We start from the raw sequence: 20,701 nt of genomic DNA on the forward strand, positions 1-20,701 counted from the left end.
AACATACATTAAAATGACGAGCAGTAATATGCTTGCAGTTCTCATGTCACCTACAAAACAAGGTGCAACATTTTTATTTCTAAAACGTTTTTGGGGAAAACATATATTTAAAACAAATATAGGTAAGCAATACATTTATTGTTGTTAGCCTGAGGTAATTCGTGATTGCCTATACATTAAAGTGATGTAATGATAATTTTATGTAGGCTTTATGTTGTGATCATATTTTGTATAATGTAATCTTGTCTATTTTTGTATATTTTCTTTGATGTTTATGTTGTAAACTGTAAACTGTTGTAGCTGCTGGGATGCAAGACAAACTCCAGACATTCTGACAATAAAGTTTTATCAATCAATTGTGTTTTTGTTGAAAATAAGGATGCCAATGTTTAGGGACAACAGATGGAAACTAGCACTTCTGCTATAATCTGGCATTTTTACAGCTGTAATTGTTACAGCTGTTCATTAATATGCACTGTCCCTAACAAATAAATAAATAAAATAAATAAAATAAAATAAAATAAATAAATAAATAAATAAATAAATAAATAAATAAATAAATAAATAAATAAATAAATAAAATAAAATAAAATAAAATAAAATAAAAATAAACAATGTAGTTTATGAAGATATATTAACCCTCCCTTTAAATAAGAAAATATTTCGAGGAGTCTTTGAAGGCAGCATAGGGCTTGAAGTTCAAGGCTTCCTTTCCAGAGTCTGTCCACCAGGGGGCGCAGCCCGGGGGAGGCTCACTCCAAATCATCCACTCTCTCCGCTTGTGCTCGTACCATGAGCTGAATCTGTCCGGGACAGACCAGGGAAGATGGCGGCCACTGACCATTCCCGGTCCGAAGCTGCCAAACAGCGACGGCAGGATCAGCTGCAGCGATGGCTGGGCTCCGAGACGGATCAGACGGGATCGGAGGCCCGGGAAACTTTAGGCGGTTCCGGTACGCGACGGGCGAAAGTCCGATTCGCCCAAGGAGCCGTGTTTATGGCCGCCTGCTCTGCCGGAGACCGGGAGGAGGTGGCGGCGCTGCTTCGGCAGGGAGCTGACATCAACCACGCCAACATCGACGGGCTGACAGCGCTTCACCAGGTAGGATTAACCCTTCTTTCTGCTCACTTTGTCCCCGGTCGTCACGTTTATATCGAGGAGCTTTTAGAGTTTTAAAAGTCAACTGTTGCTCAAACAACGTCAAAGCTTCGACGGCAAAAATTAAACTAAGAAGATCAATTCATCGACGAGTCAGAGGCCAAGAAGTAACAATGATTTAAACTTAATGTTTGTTACCATACTTGATCCCATAACTTTATCGTGTCTGGTGTTTTTTTTTAAATGTCCCAGCAGAAGTACTGGTGGCCTGTGTAAGAGGACAGTTAGTTTTTCAGTTAGTAGGCTGGGCCATCCGCTTTTTGTGTGAAGTTATAGGTTTCTATTACAAGCTCACAATGCAGGTCAATGATGAGAGAAGTGAGCAGCAGATACCTCTAAACCTTTTTTGGGGATCATTGTTAGACATGGACTGGCATGCTCATGTTAAAAAAAAAAAAAAGATGAGGCAATTGAATTCAAGGATTTCTTTTTTTCCATCATATCAACAAGTCGTGTTCATAGTTTTTCAGACTAATGCTTGGAAATGAAGGTTTGTGGAAAAACATGCAGAATCGAAGAGGCAGATCTGACCTTAAGTTTTTTTTTAATTGCACTTTGAGGATTGTTGCATTTGCATCTCCCAAATAGGCTGCATGTTCCAGCTCATGCCCCCCCCCCCCCTCCCCTTGACTTCAGTCATCATAACACAGGAGCAGCCTGGACTACATCACTGTCACACAGGCCCTCTCTGTGATGCAGTATTTCCTCTGTCTTTATAATGCCCTGTGCAATAAACACGTTGCTGTCTGTGCAAAACGGTCAACTCGCCGTCACATGGGTTAGACTTTGATATCGACAAACCCATGAGTCAACATAAAGAGGTGATGTGCTTTTAATTTCCCTGCCCGCTGGAGCTGGATTTGTAGTTCAGCAGGGCCTGGGCACTCCCGATGATGTCATGCTCAGAGAAGATTTTGTGTTTCCCTTTTTATTTTAAGTGGATTCTGTATCTGATGAAGACGCTAGTTCAGAGGAGTCAGTGAGCCCGCTCCTTTGCTGGATGTTGGGTCCCCTGGCCATTCCCCATGTGGGACTGTCACCCAGTGTGGCCCTCTCTCCCTCCCCTTCTGCTCATCGGTCGCCCCGGCAACCCGCATTAAATATAGGCCCACACTCTCCAAACTTTTCCAACCAAAGCCTTTCTGTCTTCTTCACCGTGCCTTCTCTCTCCTTTTGTCCTCCTCCTCCTCCTCCTCCTCCTCCTCCTCCTCCCCTCTGCCTCTTTCTCCTTCCCCTTGCCAATTCCCCATGGCGGGGACTTCAGGGATTTCGGAATGAAGACATGGAAAACATTCTTCAAGCAGCACAAGCCGCTGTTGTCAGAGGCGATTTCCACAATGAGTCACTTGATGACCCAGTGAAGGAGTCTGCTGGGAGGCTGTGTGTGCACCCTCGCAACACGCAGGGTGCAAGAAGTGCCCTCTGTTCATTCATTCCACTTGGAGCACTTGTTCAGAGGGCTCCCCCCCTCTTCTGCTGCCAGTGAATGCTGCTTCTGACTCCAAAGGTTGTGGCTCTGCTTTCGTACTACGGGCTTCATTACAGGGTCTTAAAATGACTTCCCCTACTACCGCACTAATTATATTACATTATGAGGGACACTGCAGACCTGCAGAAGCTTTGTGATTAGTTGATTTAGCCAAAAGCAAAGCCTCTTAGAGGAGGTGGCTTAAGACGTCCTGATGGACACAGCTCTATGCAGCTCCAGGTAGCTGCTGCTGGGACGTCCTGCAGAGTAACTGTGATGGTAAGAGGCAGGAAGGACAAGCGTGTTATTTAATGAGACAGACAACATGTAACACGTTGTCCCCCTGATATGACAGTATCACATTCATGAATGAAGAATGAAGCACACAGATGGATTTCATTTGTTCTATTTTTCAAATAGAAAGCACAGTAGAAAGTCCCGTACTTTCCCTTCCCCCGCACAGAATAATATTTTGCAGTGAATTAGAGAATCATTAATAATATATGTCTCTGTCATAAAGTCATTTTTTTTAGCCTGTGCTTGCTGAATGGAAAATTCTGCAACTTTTAATCTAGTCTCACCCGCAGGTCCAAATTCTTGTTTGTCCTTTTTGTTTGGTTATGACCAAATACATGCATCACTAATAATAAGGTTATATATGCTTTACTCTGTGTTTATTGGTAATTAGTAAATAGGTATAAGGCCTTTGAATTTGACCACAATTTCATTTTTTTTAAAGATTTATTTTTGGGCTTTTTTGCCTTTAATGGAGAGAGAGGACAGTGGATAGAGTCGGAAATCAGGGAGAGAGAGAGAGTGGGGCATGACATGCGGGAAAGGAGCCACAGGTGGGACCCGAACCCGGGCCGCCCGCCCGGAGGACCACAGCCTCCACACATGGGGCAGGCGCACTAACCACTGAGCCACCAGCGCCTCACAATTTAATTTTTTAAGGGTATAAGAGCATTCACAATAAACATCTTAAAGTCTGAATTTATTGCAATAAATTAGATTGTTTTAATGTACCGGTAATTAAGCAAATTGTTGTCTTAGCATGCATACATTGTACTTATTGGATTGGGTATAATGGCTATATATACTATATTTGTACACAAACAGTTTTGATTCTGTTGGAGGCAGAGCTCAAGATATCTATCTCATCTCCCCTCGGATCAAATGGTGCCAATTATTTAGTGCTGACAACGACTGCTGTTTGTATTTATTTAAAGACGGGACGTGTTGCAAACACAGGTGTTGTGTTAAACCTGAAGAACAGAGCACTGTCGGTCGGTCACAGCAAATATTCTTGATGCTTTTTTGCCATATTGGACGATGTTGTGGCACATTGCATGGTTTTCATATCAGGTGCAGGCCTTCTAAGTATGCAAAGCAAACATGGTGAACATGGTAAAAATGTTTTACATGCATGACATCAATCTGTTAGCTTTCCACTGTTCAAAGCGTTCATGCCAGCATTTAGCTCAAAGCACCGCTCTTTTCTGCTTTTTGACTCTCTTTCAGTAAATATCTTTTGGACTATGTTCAGATGGAAAAGCTATATGACTCTGAGACACTGTTACTGGCAATCGCATTGGTTTCTGAAATAAGACATTAACGGATAATGGTAATAAGTGTAAGCAGCCCATATACATGCATGATGACAATCACTTAAACCTTTTTGTTTTGTTTCACATTCATCGAGAACAAGTTGAATGTTGTGATAATTATTTTTAGGGAAGTCTGACCGTCTCCTGAATTAAACTAAGCTCAACCTTTTTTTGAGCTTATTGCTTGTGCACACTTCAAATAATGTTTGTTTTTGAAGTCATTCGAGGCACTAAGATGAAACCCTTTTGTCTCATGAAGGCAACAAACAGCACTTTTGTTTTCTTCTGTGTAGCCAGTAAAGATATCAGCCTCATCCTGCCTTCTTTTAAGAATCAAGCTTGTTACTAGAAATGTCTGGAGAGGTTTTTCTTTATAAACCAGGATGAACTAATCTTACCCTAGTTCTGGCATGAATCTTTGACTCAAGACTTGACAACCAGAGCTTTTTTTTTTTTACAGCATAAAAAGCTTGAGTAAACACAGCAAATACAGTGACATAAAAGACAGCAAACACAGATCCTCCTATCCTATGAGGTTATTTATTTCTCATAAATATAGCTGAAATGAAAGCATCATTTCACCACATAATATCATGAGGCCCTCATGGGATTCATCTTGGGACATCTACTGGCTCACGTTGGGATCTCAGCTAGACCTGGCCTCAGGAAAAGAAGCTAAATAGATTCACTGTTCGTTCCACGTGTCGTGCCAGAAAACGACTTGAGGGGTTTAAGCAGCCCGCTTAACGGAAGAGTCAACGCACTAAGCAAACACAGCAGTCATTGTTTTAGCCACCGTGCTTCAGGTGAATTTAATAGATTTAGGAAATGCTTGCATTTTTTTCCTTTTCAAGAAAAACCAACCAAAACAAAAGTGTGCCAAAGACCTTCTCTACCAAACTGAAACTGAAATTTGACTGCCTGGGTTTCCGTTTTGAAATGTGCGTTTTGGGGATTCTTGCAAAAGAGTGACAAACAATAAGACCCGTTGAGTAATCCATCGTGTGGCTGTGTCCTCTGGCAGGCCTGCATCGATGAAAACGCTGAGATGGTGCAGTTTCTGGTGGAGAGCGGGAGTGACATAAACAGAGGGGACAACGAGGGCTGGACTCCTTTACATGCTGCAGCTTCCTGCGGTTTCATCCAGATTACCAAGTGAGTGTTGTCTGTCATCGTACTGACAGCAGGATTTATGTAGTCCTCAGTGTTTAGAAAGTCTTTACCACATTTAAGTCCATTCTGATGGAGACATTGCTGAGCATATTGTAAAACAAATACTTAGTTGTAATATACAGTAAGCATACAAAGTAGTGTATTTCTGTTTACCCATGACTGTTTGATGATTGTGGGGTTTTTTTTTTTTTTTTTGTAGGTACCTGATCGAGCATGGCGCTCACGTTGGGGCGGTGAACAGTGAAGGCGAGCTTCCTCTGGACGTGGCCACAGAAGACGTCATGGAGAGGCTTCTCAAAGCTGAAATCAAAAAACAAGGTGAGGTTTCGCCTCACGCAGAAGATACGCTGCTATTTTGATGCGTGCAGCGGTTTGCCTCTGCTCTGTGCAGGGTAGTGAGTTCATAGACAGTGAGCCTGAGTTCACTGTCTATCTGCATAACTTGAAAAGTCTAGTGCGTGAGTAAAAGGCAGATTGATGTCCAATAAAAAAAAAAAGGCACTGAATAAATGTATACACATCTACGTTTACATGTAGCTGCACACTGGAGTCTCTTCTTCTGTTTTATATGTTCAGCTGGTACTGTCCATGACAAACAAAAACTGAGTTATAAAAACACAGAGGCTAAGAGTTATCAATAATTAGGGCCGTGGCTGATGTGATGCACAGATACAGGTGCATTGTGGGTGTTTGCCATTAGGCAATTTTTTTTTTTGGTTTCTTTATTGATAGAAAGTTAGGTTAAGGTGACCTTTCTAATGTTTTGAGCACCATTGTATGGCTTCAAAACTCCTCTCAAGAGACCAATTGGTGACGTTACTGACACTATCAGCCTGTTTCATATAGTCTACATGATAAATACATGAAGTTTCAGATCAACACTTTGCAAATTTCAGCGTTGAAATAATGTCAGCACAGTGTAGATCTTTAGGTTTTCTTGGCATCCAGTAATATTGTTTTGAGCAATCTGGAATTCCTATAAAGCTCAGGGCACTTGGCTTTGATGGAAAAAAAACCTCTAAAACCAATCTCAGAAATGTGTAGGCTTCAAAACTTGTTTCTATTTTCTTTTGGTGGCGGTCACATTTAGAGTGATCCAAGTTGACAGAAATAGGCAAAGAAACGAGGACAGAGTCGCTCTGATGTTCTGTGACCTTCATAGTACCTCACTAAGGCTCCACGCTCTTTATCACTTGTGAAATACACACATGGTTGAGTTCCTTCATGAGACCAAAGTCATAGACTACAAATAAAACATTTATTAAATTAAATAAAAATGAAAGCTCATAGTTAGGACTGTCAAAAGATTCATATTTTTAATCTCGATAAATCGCTTAATTGCAATTAATCACGTTTTATTTGTACTGTCTTAAGCCGAGAGTACTTTACTTGCTGTTTGAATTTGATTTTTTTCTGCTTTTATTTTGAAATATAGTAAGGACCCTGCGGTAGATCGAAGGTTACGACATTAACTCAACCACGGAAAATGTAATGAAAACCGCTCAAAGGAACGGTTCAAACGTGAAATGTTTGATGTCATAGGATGGATATTTTACTTTTGACTCGTCAGCTGAGTTTTTAAAAGTGAAATGAGACATTCAAAGGTGCAGCAGTGTCGTTCTTTTCCATCACTGTGACTACAGGGCGACACTACATCCACAGTGCGCCTAAAGGGACAAAGTAGCATGTGATAAATCAATAAGAATGCAGTGATTCCAGACCTTATTTGGTCTAGTTAATACAGACAGCCCTACTTACAGTATGTGTTGCTATGTGTAACTAAGACAGTGTTTTCTGTTTTTAAATGTCTCACATCAGATTTACATTTTCATGTTGACCCTCTTTTGTTTTTCATCTCAGGCATTGACGTGGATCTGGCCAGAAAGGAGGAGGAGAGGATCATGCTCCAGGACGCCGAGGCAGTGCTGGCAGGAGGCGGCACTCTCACACCTCACCCAAACACCAAGGCAACCGCTCTGCACGTTGCCGCTGCCAAAGGCTACATAGAAGTCCTGAAGTGAGTTGTTAACTTTCATCTTCTTTGGGTAACACACAAAAGTCGGAACAGCTTTTTATTTATTACTTTTTACCTCACTCCTCTTGATTATTCTTCGTCCTCTCTACCCCTCTCATTTGCCTCCCTCCTTCTTCCCTCCTCCCCTCTCCTGCCTTCGTTCAGGGTGCTCCTGCAGTGTGGGGTGGACGTGGACGGCCGGGACGTGGACGGGTGGACGCCCCTGCACGCGGCCGCTCACTGGGGGCTGGAGGAGGTGTGCACCCTGCTTGCAGACAACATGTGCGATATGGGCGCTGTCAACAACGTGGTGAGCTCTAACAGCAACCGTTTCGTTGAACAACTCATCGTCGTGCTGTGTCTGATGAAACTCTGTCGATGTCCACGCAGGGCCAAACCCCTCTAGACGTTGCTGATGAGAACCTGGTGGACTCTCTGGAGGAGCTGCAGAAGAAACAGAACGCTGTGAGTCCACGACTCTCTCGCTCCATTAGACAAACCTGGTAAGATTGATGGCATTACAGCGCCGAGTGTTCCTCTGTGTTTATGAGTGTTTATATTCCTCTTCAGTTACGCAGCGAGAAAGAGAAACAGACTCCTGTTATTGAAACCAGCCAGCAGATCTCCATGGTACCACCTCGTACACGCAGGTTAGTGCCAGTGTGCGGGGCATGAGTTTGTGTGTTGGTGGGCACGTGCTATGCTGTTCCTCCGCTAAATCCCAGTTACTCCAGTAGCAGCAGTTTGCATGCAGATGTGCGATGTTTTTACCTCCACTGACATGCCACTGAGTAGAGGATGTAGCAGTCGGCAATAGTCCCCATTTCATACTGTTCCTGCTTTTAGCATGTAGTGTTTACACATTGGGTAAAGGGGAAAAAAAGAATGTAGTACATCAACCAAAATGTCAGCTAAAGTTCAACTTTGTTTTAATGGAATCATTTGTCCTACGCACAGGAACGAAAAGGGAAAGATGGATTACGATTATAAACAGCTTTCTAGAGCAACTCTGCCATCCCAGAGGAGGATCATGAAGGGAAAGATAAAATAAAGCATTAAAAACACTGTGAGGAACCTTCGTTTTAACTTTGCAAGTAGTGTTTTCTGAGGAAGATATCATATCCTTCTTTGTTTTGATGGCCAGGTGAATCACTAACTATGAATCTTTGCAGTGGAAAATGTGAGCAAAGGCTGTTTCAGCAGCTTGCTGTTCATTACATTTTCTTACTCTGACCCAATGGCAGTGGTAACAGGCATTATAAATAACTGAATTAGTTAGTTGATGACAGTGTCATGGCTGACGGTCTCATAAGGTGCAACAGTATGTTCATAAAAACTGCTCACAGGAGCTTTAAGTGAAAAAATTGAATTAATGAGATACTGCGTTATTCCAAATCGTCCATCAGGTCTTTGCTGTTAAAACAAAATCTATTGGTATAATGAAGTGAGTAGAAATGATTTGCCAATAGTAACCTTTGTATTAGCATCATGGTTGACTCTCTGACAACTGATAAATGTGTTCATAGCTTTCACATGACGTCACACTCTTATGGAACCGCCCACCTGGAGGCTCCCTACCTCTGTACGCTACTGAGAAGTTACTCGTCTCAGTTGCCCCCTACGTGTTTTTATCTGTTTTATTTTTCAAATGAAATACAGTTGTTGTTTAATGTGATACGCTAACCGACGAGGAGACGTGCCCGAGTTTTGCTTCTACAAAATTTAATCCGAGAAAAAAAACCTGAAAGGAGGACTTTTGTGGACTACTGCAGTTAGACCCTCCGCGAGGTGTCTCCGGTGTCTCCCCTGTGAGGGGAAACACCGGACCTCTCCTCATCCTGACATCAATTATTATGTTGACTAAAGCTGAATATTCCTGCCGTTAACTCAAATTACTGCCCCAGAACACTAAAATTGACACTCACCGATGCTTGAATGATGAGAAATGTCTTGCCCTTTTATCAACCCAGACCGATCAATAATACATAAAGCTGCCTGTATGTTTGTAGACTTTCCTCCTACAGCGGTGTAAGGAGAGGAATTCTCCTCTTTTTTTCCAGCAAGATCAGTGAAGTGACGTTCTGGTGTTACGGTTAAAAGAGTGACCATGTTAACTGATGACTTTCAGACAAACGCGACTGAAAGTGTCCTAACAAACGCCTCTTTGTCATATCATAGTGTCAAAATTACTTAAGAGATATGTTTAAATGAAAGCTAAACAAATAGGCTTTCGTTAGGACACGTAACGTACGACAACCAGACTCACCCGGCTGACAGTCATCAGTTAACATGGTAACTCTTTTAACCGTTACACCGGCACAGACTTCTATATCGTTTCTAGCGATATAAATAGTGTTCTGTGTGCTGTTAAAGTATCGCAACTGCCCCAAACTCAAAGTTTATCTTAAAAACCCTGGTTTTGCTATGGTTGTCAGGTGATGTTGTCGTTTAAAGGAGATGTTAAATGAAAAGCCCGTGACGCAGTTCTACAGGGTTTTCAACGCAGCACTCCGCGCTGATGACGTCACTGAAAGCTATGAATACGAGCAGAACTTTTGTTTCTTTGGACATTTATTTTCAGCGTTCAATGCCTACGCCTGTATTTAGATAGGACAGTGTACAGAGCGGAACACCAGGGAAAGTAAGCCAAGGGTGGGATTTGAACCCAGGTCGCCCACTTCGAGGACTTCTGCCCCATGTCTCTGCACATGGGGCGCGTGAACTAACCCCTGGTCCAAGTGGCGCCCCTACTAGCAGAACTTTAAAACAAACAAGCCAATTTATATTTTTGCACTCTTAAAGCTAAAATTGAGAATACGGTACTTGTTCAAAGCATAATTATTTTCACATTGTCTTTTATGTGGGCTTTGTTTGAATGATCACATATCAGGGATTGTTTTTTCAAGATTTATTTGGGGCTTTTTGTGCCTTTTATTGGAGAGATAGGACAGTGGATAGAGTAGGGAAAGAGAATGAGGAATGACATGCAGGAAAGAAGCCACAGGGCAGACCTGAACCTGGCTGCCCGCTTGGAGGACTACAGCCTCCATGGTCCCCAAGGGATTAGAAGTAAAAGGCTGAAGGTTGGAGTAAAATAAAGCTTAATGTTGATATTGTGATGAGACAGCAGTGCTTAAAACGGTATCACAGACAAGGCCTCCGTTTTCCACACTGAGTGTTGATTGGCGCATGCTCCTTCTAATCGGCTGCACATGGAATGATAGCCCTCACTGATCAGCTCCCTGCATGCCACCTGTCCTTCCACCCCACCTTGGCCCCGCCCCTGCAGGACTTCTATCTCTCGTATGAGCAGCAAGGAGAAGATCTGCCTCCACGAGCGAGAGAAGCACCCGCCTCCCGCCTTGCCCAGCAGCCCGGCTGAGGAGGAGGAGGAGGAAGGCCAGACGGGGCGGAGCCAGACTCAGAACCAAGGGAAGGCCTCCAGCAGCTCCAGCTCAGAGGAGGAGAGCGAATCGGAGAGTGACGCGGAGTCTGGTAAGGAAAGAGGCCTGTGTCTGTACTTGGGACTATCGTGGCTTGTGATTTTTTTTTTTTACAATGATTGTACTTTGTTGTGTAGAGAAAGCAAAAAACCGAGAGATCATAAACAACTTGAACAACAAACGCAACGCCACTGGCCTGCTTCCTACCTCCATGTCAACAAGCACTCCTGCAAGCCAAGTGAAAAAGGTAAAAGATAAAGAAAAGGAGAATAGAAAGAGAACATAGATTCTGTTTTAGCAATGATGAAATATAACAATGATAACTTGTTCCTGGGTGTATAGCAAGACCATAGCAAGCCTCAAGTCCCAGAGGCTCCCGCTCCAGGCTCCTGGAGAACATCCCTGAGGAAAGCAGGCAGCTCAGTGACTCTGGGCTCGGCTGGAATCTCCGACTCTACCCAGGACTCCAGCAGACCTCCAGAAACCGCCCTGGGCATGACCCGCTCCGCCTCCAGCCCCCGCCTCAGCTCCGAGGCCGATACCAAGGTCTGCATTGGCGAGCGCTCACATCAGTCAGACACTTAGAAAACATTGAACAAATTCTTGTCACGTGACCGCGCCAAGACTCGCATGAAAGAAAAAAACCTCATAATCCTCTTCGCCCTCAGGAACCACGGCTCGCTCGCGTGCCGCCCATCCCGACACGGAGGCTCTTCAGTATACCAGACAGCAGCCCTGACAACTCCAACAGGTGGGCCGGTTTCCTCATGTGCTCCCCCGCGCTTGTGAAACCAGAATCTGTTTTTTTTTTCTGAGTCACTGCATACGTGCCCTTGTCACTCTCTCTCTCTCTCTCTCTCTCACTCTCTCTCTCTCTCTCTCTCTCAGCTGGCTGAGCCGTAGCTCCTCTTACACCAGGCGCCTCCATAGTCAGTCAGGGAATGATCTCACTAGCTCCACCCCCTCTTTGCTTCACAGGTCAGTCTTGCTGCCCACTGCACGTCTTGTATTTGTTTGCTCTCCTATTCCCCCCCCCCCCCCCCCCCCCCATGACAATGACTGCTAATGCGTGTGGCTGTGAAAGATGCCTTTGTGTTTCCAATGGGATTTGTCTTACCAGCTCATCTTATGGACGGAGACTGGATGATCCCACTGTGACCTCGACCAGCACAGGAACGAGTTTTTCCGGACTCAGCCGCCTCAACAGCGTCTTGGCCCAGAGGTATTTTTTTTTTTTTTTTCACTTTTCCAACTTCCAGTTCATTTTTTCCCTCACTCGTCTGAAGGATCTGAAATCCCACCTCCCACCTCTCGTCCTCAGACTTCCTCAGGAACAGGCAGAGAAGAAGGATCAGTCGGCCGTCACCACCTTCAACTCGCGCATCGCCGGGGAGCAGGAGACCAAACAGAGGCGCAAGTGAGTCCTTGTTCTGTTTGCGCTCATGTGAAAGGGCTCTGTGTTTGTAAATCGTGGTCCTCTCTGTGTGTAGGTCATATCTGACACCAGTGCGGGATGAGGAGGCAGAAGCACAGAGGAAAGCTCGATCAAGACACGCACGGCAGTCCCGCCGCTCCACCCAGGTACAAACATCACCTGCTTAAACCATTTATCAACTCCATACGCTCCATTTGTCGGTGGACTGGATAATGAGACAGGCTTGCCTCTTTGTTATATAAAGGGGGTGACGCTCACGGATCTGCAGGAAGCGGAGAAGACGATGAAGACGGACAACAAAGGGAGAGAGAAGGACGACGAAGAGAAGGAGAAAGAGAAGGAAGCCAAGCCAAAGAAGGGAGAGGAAGGGGTGAGCGCAGTGTTTCAGGGTTATAGGCCAGCTCTTAAAGTCGCGTGACATTAAATAGCGGGACGCTGCGTTTTACAGGAAGTGAGCTGGAGGTCTCGTATCGCCAGCCTGCAGAAGTCCGACCTGCTGGGCCTCACGCAGCCCACTGGCACGGCAAGGCCCGAGAGGAGAGGTACGCTCCACCACTCTCCCCCCCCCCTTTTTCTTACAAAATGTAGAGCGGTTACAATGTTGAACGCATTTGATTTGTTCCAAAACGTCTTGTTGTTGTCTGCAGAGATTGAAGCCAGCTCAGGGGAGAGTGAGACGGAGCGATGGGCAAGGGAGCGAAGGGAGAGGAGGCAAGCTCGAGCCAGAAGAAAAGCACAAAAGACCGGGGAGGTACATCCCTGCAAACATTCTGACTGACAAAACAAGAAATAAGAGACTTGATTCAGTAGAATGCTAGAACATGATGCGCTGTGTGTATCATCAACAGAGCGATGACAATGATCCCAGTGGAGAGGAAGAGTTCTCAGGCAGTGGGCAGGACCAACAGGTGTGTGTTTGTGTGCATTCTTTCGTTGTCTCAGTGGACTGCAATTTCAGACGCATCCATAACCTGTCTGCGTGTCTTTTCTTGTTTCCAGACGGACCAACACTTAAGTTCTAGGTGAGTTCCAGCCTTTGACCTGTTTGATTCACAACCTTCTTTAATCTTTGAGACAGCAGAATCTCTGACCGCTCATCCTCTGCTCCACCGCTTAGGCTGGACTTATCCTGTAACGACTGGTCCCAGGGCGGGAGCTCAGAGTCCAGGGATTTTAAGAAGGTGAGCTGACAGAGCTGATGTCAAGGTCAGAATTGTTTCGTTTTAATATATATTATTTTGTATTAATTGCTGTGTGTGTGTGTGTGTGTGTGTGTGTGTGTGTGTGTGTGTGTGTGTGTGTGTGTGTGTGTGTGTGTGTGTGTGTGTGTGTGTGTGTGTGTGTGTGTGTGTGTGTGTGTGTGTGTGTGTGTGTGTGTGTGTGTGTGTGTGTGTGTGTGTGTGTGTGTGTGTGTGTGTGTGTGTGTGTGTGTGTGTGTGTGTGTGTGTGTGTGTGTGTGTGTGTGTGTGTGTGTGTGTGTGTGTGTGTGTGTGTGTGTGTGTGTGTGTGTGTGTGTGTGTGTGTGTGTGTGTGTGTGTCTGCGTGTGTCAGATGTTCGAAGACGTGTCCAGAGAAAACAGTCAGCTCCAGTCTCAGCTGCAGGACACCCAGAGGATTGTCAGTCAGACCAGGTTGGACCTGGAAAAGGCCACACAGGTGAAGACACAGACACACACTGAGTGGTCAAACTTTAATTGTACCCTCACTCATGTAGAGACCAAAAGAAAGCCTCTTGACGAACCTTTAATGAGTGCTTCGTGTTTCAAAGAAAAGTTCACTTCAGAGCGGGCTGTGTGTTCAGTTTAGTTAGCCACAACTTGTCAAACTGTCCATCCGATAACAAATAAAGGTTCTATTTTTATTTCATTAGTTTTTAAAGAAGCTTTCAATTTTACAATTCTCAAAATCAAAAGAAATAATGTGCTGGCTTCGCTAAGTTGATCGAGAAGCCACCCCGTGTACAGAGGCTACAGTCCTCGTTCAACTGTTCACAGGTTCAACTCCCGTATTTGGCGTTATTGGTGCATGTCTTCCCCCACTCTCTTCCCACATTTCCTGTCTTTATTGCTGTCCTGTCAAGAGGAGGCAAAAAGCCTGAGATATATATATTTAAAAAAGAATAAAGAAATAACAGTAAGCTTAAAACACTTGAACTTAATGATTTCCTCAGGAGCTTTGTCTTTACAACCTTGATGCGTCTGTTATGACTTGTAGTTCATTTCTTGACTTCAGTGCTACGTTTGTCAGGGTTGCGCTTTGATTTCACCTTCACCCCTGTCCTGTAGTTGTCACTGTACCTACAGTGTTTGTGGTTTTGTTTCTTGATGCTGTAATTTGAATTTTTTCTTTTCCACACTTCCTGTGATCGTGTTTGTGTTGATTTCATTTTGTGTTGTATCCAACAGCGACAGGAGCGCTTCAGTGACTGCTCAGCCTTACTGGAGCTGGAGAGAAAGGTAACGCATCCCCCCCCCCCCCCCCCCCCCCCCAGCTGGTGATGCCTCCTCTTGTTGTTTTTTTTGTAGCGGCTTCATATGCCTCACATCTGCCACCCCACCGTTCATTGACGCTCTCTCCTCTTTTCTCTCCACTTGAACCACTTTTTCACCGGTTTTCACTCGTTTGTGGCCCTGCTTCATGTCTCCACCACTTTCTGCCTCCCCACACACACACATGCGTTTCCCTGGCATCAGGACCGGAAGATGTTGGAGCGGCGAATGGCAGAGCTGGAAGAGCAGCTGAAGGTGAGGAGACGTTCGGAAATAATCTCGTCACGCCCACAGAGACTTTGCATGCTTCTGCTTTTTTAGCTCGGCTTTAGCTTCGTGCAGGCCAGTGTTGGCGCGGAGTTGTGCTGTCGAGTTGTATCATCCAACACGTTGTTTTCAGAAGATGGGACTTCTTTTTCTGACGTGTGATTAGTTTGGGAAGCATGAGTCATTTTCTGGGAAATAATACATATAATATGAAATAATACGATAATATATGTTATTCGGTCAAACGTGAGAGAAAAACTCCTTAAACCAACCTTAAAATGGTCCAGTCGTCTGATTGGTGAGTCACAACCCTTCCTGGCGTCCCTGTATACAAGACAGTTGCAGTGGATAGCTGCCGTGATTTGAAATGATGCTTCCCACCCTCTGCACAGTGCTTTTCAGCTCCTCCCCTCCTCAGGTTTTTAGTCACAAGGTGCAGAACAAAGCGGTATGAAAACAGCTTTGTTCCTGCTGCTATCACTGCAGGGAACAAGCTGTAGCCACGTTTGCACAAACACCTTATTTATTTATTTATTTATTTATTTATGGCCAAAACGTATTTGTACCCCATCTGGAGAGATTATTTACTTGTGTTTTTAATTGGTCTTATCGGTGGAGGTTTCTCTCTCACCTGTGCCCTGATTGGTGGAACCTTGAGTGCTTCTATCACTTCCTATCTTTTTTAGTTACATGTTTGAGTTGGTTTAGATCGCCTTCTCTCTTATGTGTTGTTCATTGTTGCATTTGTCTTGCAATCTGTGTGCCATGATGGAGGTCGATCTTGCTGGCTGCAAACAAATCTATCTACGGGTACAAATAAAAATAAACCTCAACCTGAATGAGGTGCACCTGGTCTGCTGATTTAGCTGCAGATCATGTTTAATATCAACATCCATAATGTTAATGTTAATATAAGCAATACAACCATATCAATAATTGTAATTGTTTTGTTAAGGAAAGTTCATTTTCTCTCTCCTCCTCCCCCCCCCCCCCACCCACCAGGTTCTGGTCGACCTGAGAGCAGACAACCAGCGTCTTAAAGATGAAAATGGAGCACTGATCCGTGTCATCAGCAAACTCTCCAAATAGACTGAGGGAGTGCGAGACACCAAGATCAGGGAACGCCCCCTCCCTCAATGCATCTATCCGTCCATCCTTCCACACATTCCTCCGAGTGCCAAAGAGTGAGAGAGGGGGAGAGAATGTCCTACATGTACACGAACACCACAGCTTGACTTGGATTGTGACGCCTCCCTGTGAACAGCTGGAGAGGCTTTTTTTCTGCGTGCCTTAATGCCCGTTTTGTCACAGGATGGCGTAAAAGGAGGCTCAAACAGCAGCACCATGAGACTTGACAACAGCCAGAATGCCCACAGCTGGTGCAACACACACACACACACACACACACGCACACGCACACACACAACACAACATCTATGTACTTTGCATCAGGGAAACACTAACAAGCACACACATTCCCATGCGTGCATCACACACTTCCTCGATGCCACATTCCACGAACGCACAAGGCAGCTTGGGCCTTAAAGATCCCACCATATATAGTATTTATTTTAAGTGAACACACTCACGTCACATTCTTCACAAATTTAAAACCCAATTTAAACCCCCTCACAGTTCAAATGTAACGTCGTCAAGCAGGTTTTTGGTGAAGATCTTCTTTAAATTAAAAAAAAAAAAAAAAAAAAGCCATTTCAGGCTCTGTCTTTACATTCAACAACGTCCTGACGACAGGGGGAAGTCCATGAAGCTGTTGGGTTGTTTTGTTTCCACATGCAAGTGTTTGAACCCACCTACCTCTCCACCTATGCACCTCCCCTCATACTTATAGTTTTGTGACAACAGACTCACTCCATGCTCTTTAAAAAAAAAAAGAAGAAAAAAAAGAACATGACCGCAGAATCCGGTCAGTTGACCACAGCACTTTACTCCTTACAAAGCAATAAAAGACCCGTGAGGCTTTGTCCGTCCTCCAGACAAACTCATTTCTCACTGAGGTGTAGTGGAGGGAGAAGTAACCTACAGCTTAAGGTCAAAGATCATTGCACAATTATGGAAATTGCTGTTCTGTCGAAGGCTTTTCATGCTATGGAGGGGTTTAATTATTACCATTTATGAAGATATTATTTTCATAGTTTGTTATCGTCAATTCCTCTCGTGCAAGCGAGCATGGTTATGTATATTAAATGTGTATAAATATTAGGCTTGAATAATACCCTTTCTGACATCAGTCCCATGTAGCCTTTCTTCACATGTTGGTTTTCTAATATATTGAATGGATGTCTGCACCCTAATAAAAAAAATTGTTTATAGCCACTGCCTGGTTTTTATGTAGTGACATCGGTTTAATTTGAGATAAATATCACTATTATATAAGCTGCTTACAAACGTTGTACCCATCCACAACACTGAAACTTATTTCCTGTCTTCTATTTCATGTGCAGTCATGAGTTTGTTTGCCTTTTTGCTGCTCTAGCTTCACCAAACTTGTATCATCCTTTTCTGGTAGCCAGATGTCCTACATCACTCGGGTTGGGGGGAAAAAAAAGAGAAGAACAGCTGCAGCATTACTACGCTCACACACAGCAAGCGAAATAGGAGAAGCAATGCAACACAGATGTATTTCCAGTGTGTTTAGACTGTTGCATTAAGCTGGTGCTGCTCCCAGGCGGGCCCGTACATCGTCAGTGTCATTGCCTCTACTCAGTGGACGTCTGTGTAATGCTGTCAGAGTCCTGTTGTCTACTTAGCTTTAACGTGTAGTGAACAGCAGACATTCATCTGTTTGTCTCATCTCAGAGAGCAAGAGATGGACCACTGTACAGCAGGGGAGAAGTACTGACAACAGGCTGAGCTCCTAATAAGGAAGGGCAGGCTGGCTAAGGCTCTCTCTGTAAATATCCCTCAGGTCTGAGAAAGACAGGGGAAGGGAGCTGGGGAGGAAGAGGGAAGCGGATGGATTGCAGCCTTATATGGACAAAGCACTGCTTTTCCCAGGGTTTGTGGCTCTGACCTCCGGCATGATGCCAGACGCTACACAAACAGCTCCTCAGCGCCACCAAGTGGTGTACCAAATTTGTTGCTGCAGTTCATATAACTTGCTGAAAAAAAAAGTATCATGGGAATTACTTTTTCATACATTTTGAACAATTGGTTGACTTAAAATAAATTACAAATAGCCCTGCTTTCATGAACAACTAAGGAACCCCAGAATAAGCTCATGTTATCCAAAGACCTTGCAAGAAGGCTCCAGGTTATTTGTATAACATTATGCTTTGATTTATTGGAAACATTGTTTGTGAAATGCTCAATAAGACACAATCAACTGATTTATTTTATTCTTAAGATCGTGTCTTCATGAGAGTTGTGTAAAACTGTGAACATGCAACTAAAAGGTCATTTACTGCCATAAAATTGGGAAAATAGAGGAGGACATATTTTGAACATGTATTGAATCCTACATTTCCCATAATACCCTTCATTAAACCCTCCTTGCCTATTGTATTAAAAGCTCTTATCTTTCAAACATTCAACTGGCAAAGCAACACAGCCTGTTAATGAGCCGAATAATAGCTGACCTGAGGTGATCACATTGCCTTATTAACTTGCTTTTATTTCATACAAAATAGAACATTAACATTTTATGAATGCATGCATAGATAGAAAATTAGGAAAGAGACTTATTAGAATTGACACACAACAAAGGCGGACACTGATAACTCTTGGCCTGCAGTCTGCCCTACAAAGAGTGTAGAACTGAGATAAATGACTTTAAAGTCTTTTTGTTGTCCAGCCAAATGAGTTGCAGGCAGAATATTGGAAATGTGGCAATTCTTTGTCTTTTTAATGAGGTTATTAATGTACATAAAAATCTTTAGCTCAAACATGACCTTTGACCCTTATTTGGAAGTTAAGGTACTCTGCCGTTGCATTGCCTGTACAATAATAAGGCGTCATGCCAAGGCAAAAAGCATTAACTTCCATTTGTTAGCTCCCTTGGTTGCTGATCACTATATTAAATCAGTATATGATAAATAATGATAACATATACATGAAATCTAGTGATCATGGCACAATTAAGTGCTTGATGACAGATATCAAAACAAAGGCATAACACCTTAACTCCACTGCAGTGAAACAGTAACTTCACTTTGATCCGCATGTAAAACAAAGGCAGAAGACCTTAACTCAGTTTGAGCATTCCTGAATGCTGCAGTACAAAGACCCTGATGAGTGAAGTTACTGGACTCTGCTTTGGTTTCTCGAGGGCTTTTGGAAGTTAAGGCAAATACAACCTACTATTTTCTCAAAAAAACAACAACACAATTGACTCAAGATATCTGTCCACATGATAAAGCACATCTGTTGTACATATGTTCCAAAAATGACAAAAACAAATTTTTGAAAAAATTGAAGTTACTGCCTTTTGCCTTTGTAGGGCAGTGCTGCTTTAGTGTTGTGTGTTTAATCATAACTATTTGGGGTCAATGTTAATCTGCATTAATAACTTCCACACATAGCTGCCATAAAGACACGATCATTCCTGCCTCAGACCCCAACAACAGTAATAATTATACTACATCACATACATCTTCAAAGTCTTTACCCCAACCCAAAGGTGGTGATGAACTGAATGAAGTGTGATTTGGTCAGCAGAGTAGAGATGACATGATCTTGCATGGAGGGAGTGACGTAATGCTTCTTGGAGAAGACAGGATGAGAATGTAAACACTGTCACGGTGACCTGCAGAGTATTTTTACAGCCTCAGCTACACAGTCCTGGTGTTTTAATAATAAATATGTATGCATAAAGTGGCAGATGTTGCAGCCTGTATTTAGACAACCTGTCAGACTGTAACAAAAACAAATTCATGTATACTTGGTAATAAACAAAAACATGTGCGAGGAGACTTTGTCTTTACTTACAGGTGACGTCACTATTAGATTAGGCTGGATGTTATCTACAATGAAACCACAATGTTTCAAAGATGGACTGCTAAATGCACATCCAATGCTTCATACCCAAAATTGAAAGTACAGTAATTTTCTGTACTGTGGTCCAGGTTTACCATTTGAGTTGAAAAGTAAGAAATTTAGCAAAGTGCTCTTTACTGTAATTTGAGTGAGCAGCAAGTGGAAATAAATATAGAGTGAAAAGGTTATTTCAACATAAAGCAACATTTTTTAAAGACCATTTGACAACAGCAGCTTGCATTCACCCAAGTCCTATTTTCCATTCTGTTTAGTCGACTAACTACTTCTATTGTTTTCAACTATTAAACAGTAGGCCTATAGGAAGTTTGCCATATTCCTGTTGATTTGACATTGGGTGTGTTTGTTATTGAGTTTCCACTTGGAATTACAAGTTCAGGGCACTATATCATTACCTTTCACGTTTGGTGAGTAAGCTATGCTAAATGAGACACGAAAAGATGAACTTATTCAACTCTCTCTGACATTTACATGTTGACCAGCTCCTATCATGAATGCTAGTTAGCTACTTTTTTTGTGTTCCTGGTCATTTCGCTCTTTAGGAACCCTCCTGTTCATAGACTACTCAATAGCAGCCATTCCTTGTTCTCCACATGAAATCCGTGCCATGTTTTCCAGCAATCACAGACAGAGCCA

General features: G+C 43.4%; 1 protein-coding gene across 5 annotated transcripts; it reads left to right on the forward strand.

The window, feature by feature from the left end:
* The first annotated feature begins 757 nt into the window (after positions 1-757).
* Positions 758-17,385, forward strand: zmp:0000001167 (protein phosphatase 1 regulatory subunit 12A). 5 transcript variants are annotated; one of them, XM_061035511.1, is made up of 25 exons: positions 759-1,102; positions 5,259-5,389; positions 5,607-5,725; positions 7,268-7,424; positions 7,587-7,731; positions 7,812-7,886; positions 7,992-8,071; positions 10,711-10,916; positions 11,002-11,111; positions 11,207-11,410; positions 11,533-11,615; positions 11,753-11,842; positions 11,985-12,086; positions 12,186-12,281; positions 12,355-12,445; positions 12,544-12,669; positions 12,748-12,841; positions 12,947-13,050; positions 13,148-13,207; positions 13,299-13,321; positions 13,417-13,480; positions 13,851-13,955; positions 14,705-14,755; positions 14,993-15,043; positions 16,058-17,385. In XM_061035511.1, exons 1-25 carry the CDS (start codon positions 827-829, stop codon positions 16,142-16,144), a joined length of 2,730 nt encoding a protein of 909 aa, XP_060891494.1. In that variant the 5' UTR covers positions 759-826; the 3' UTR covers positions 16,145-17,385. The 5 variants fall into 5 exon arrangements, with proteins under 5 accessions (XP_060891498.1, XP_060891494.1, XP_060891496.1 ...); XM_061035513.1 differs by having other exon boundaries at positions 10,735-10,916; XM_061035515.1 differs by lacking the exon at positions 14,993-15,043 and having other exon boundaries at positions 758-1,102.
* Positions 17,386-20,701: the final 3,316 nt, after the last annotated feature.

Source organism: Labrus mixtus, chromosome 4, assembly GCF_963584025.1.
Source record: "Labrus mixtus chromosome 4, fLabMix1.1, whole genome shotgun sequence".
NCBI classification, from domain to species: domain Eukaryota; kingdom Metazoa; phylum Chordata; class Actinopteri; order Labriformes; family Labridae; genus Labrus; species Labrus mixtus.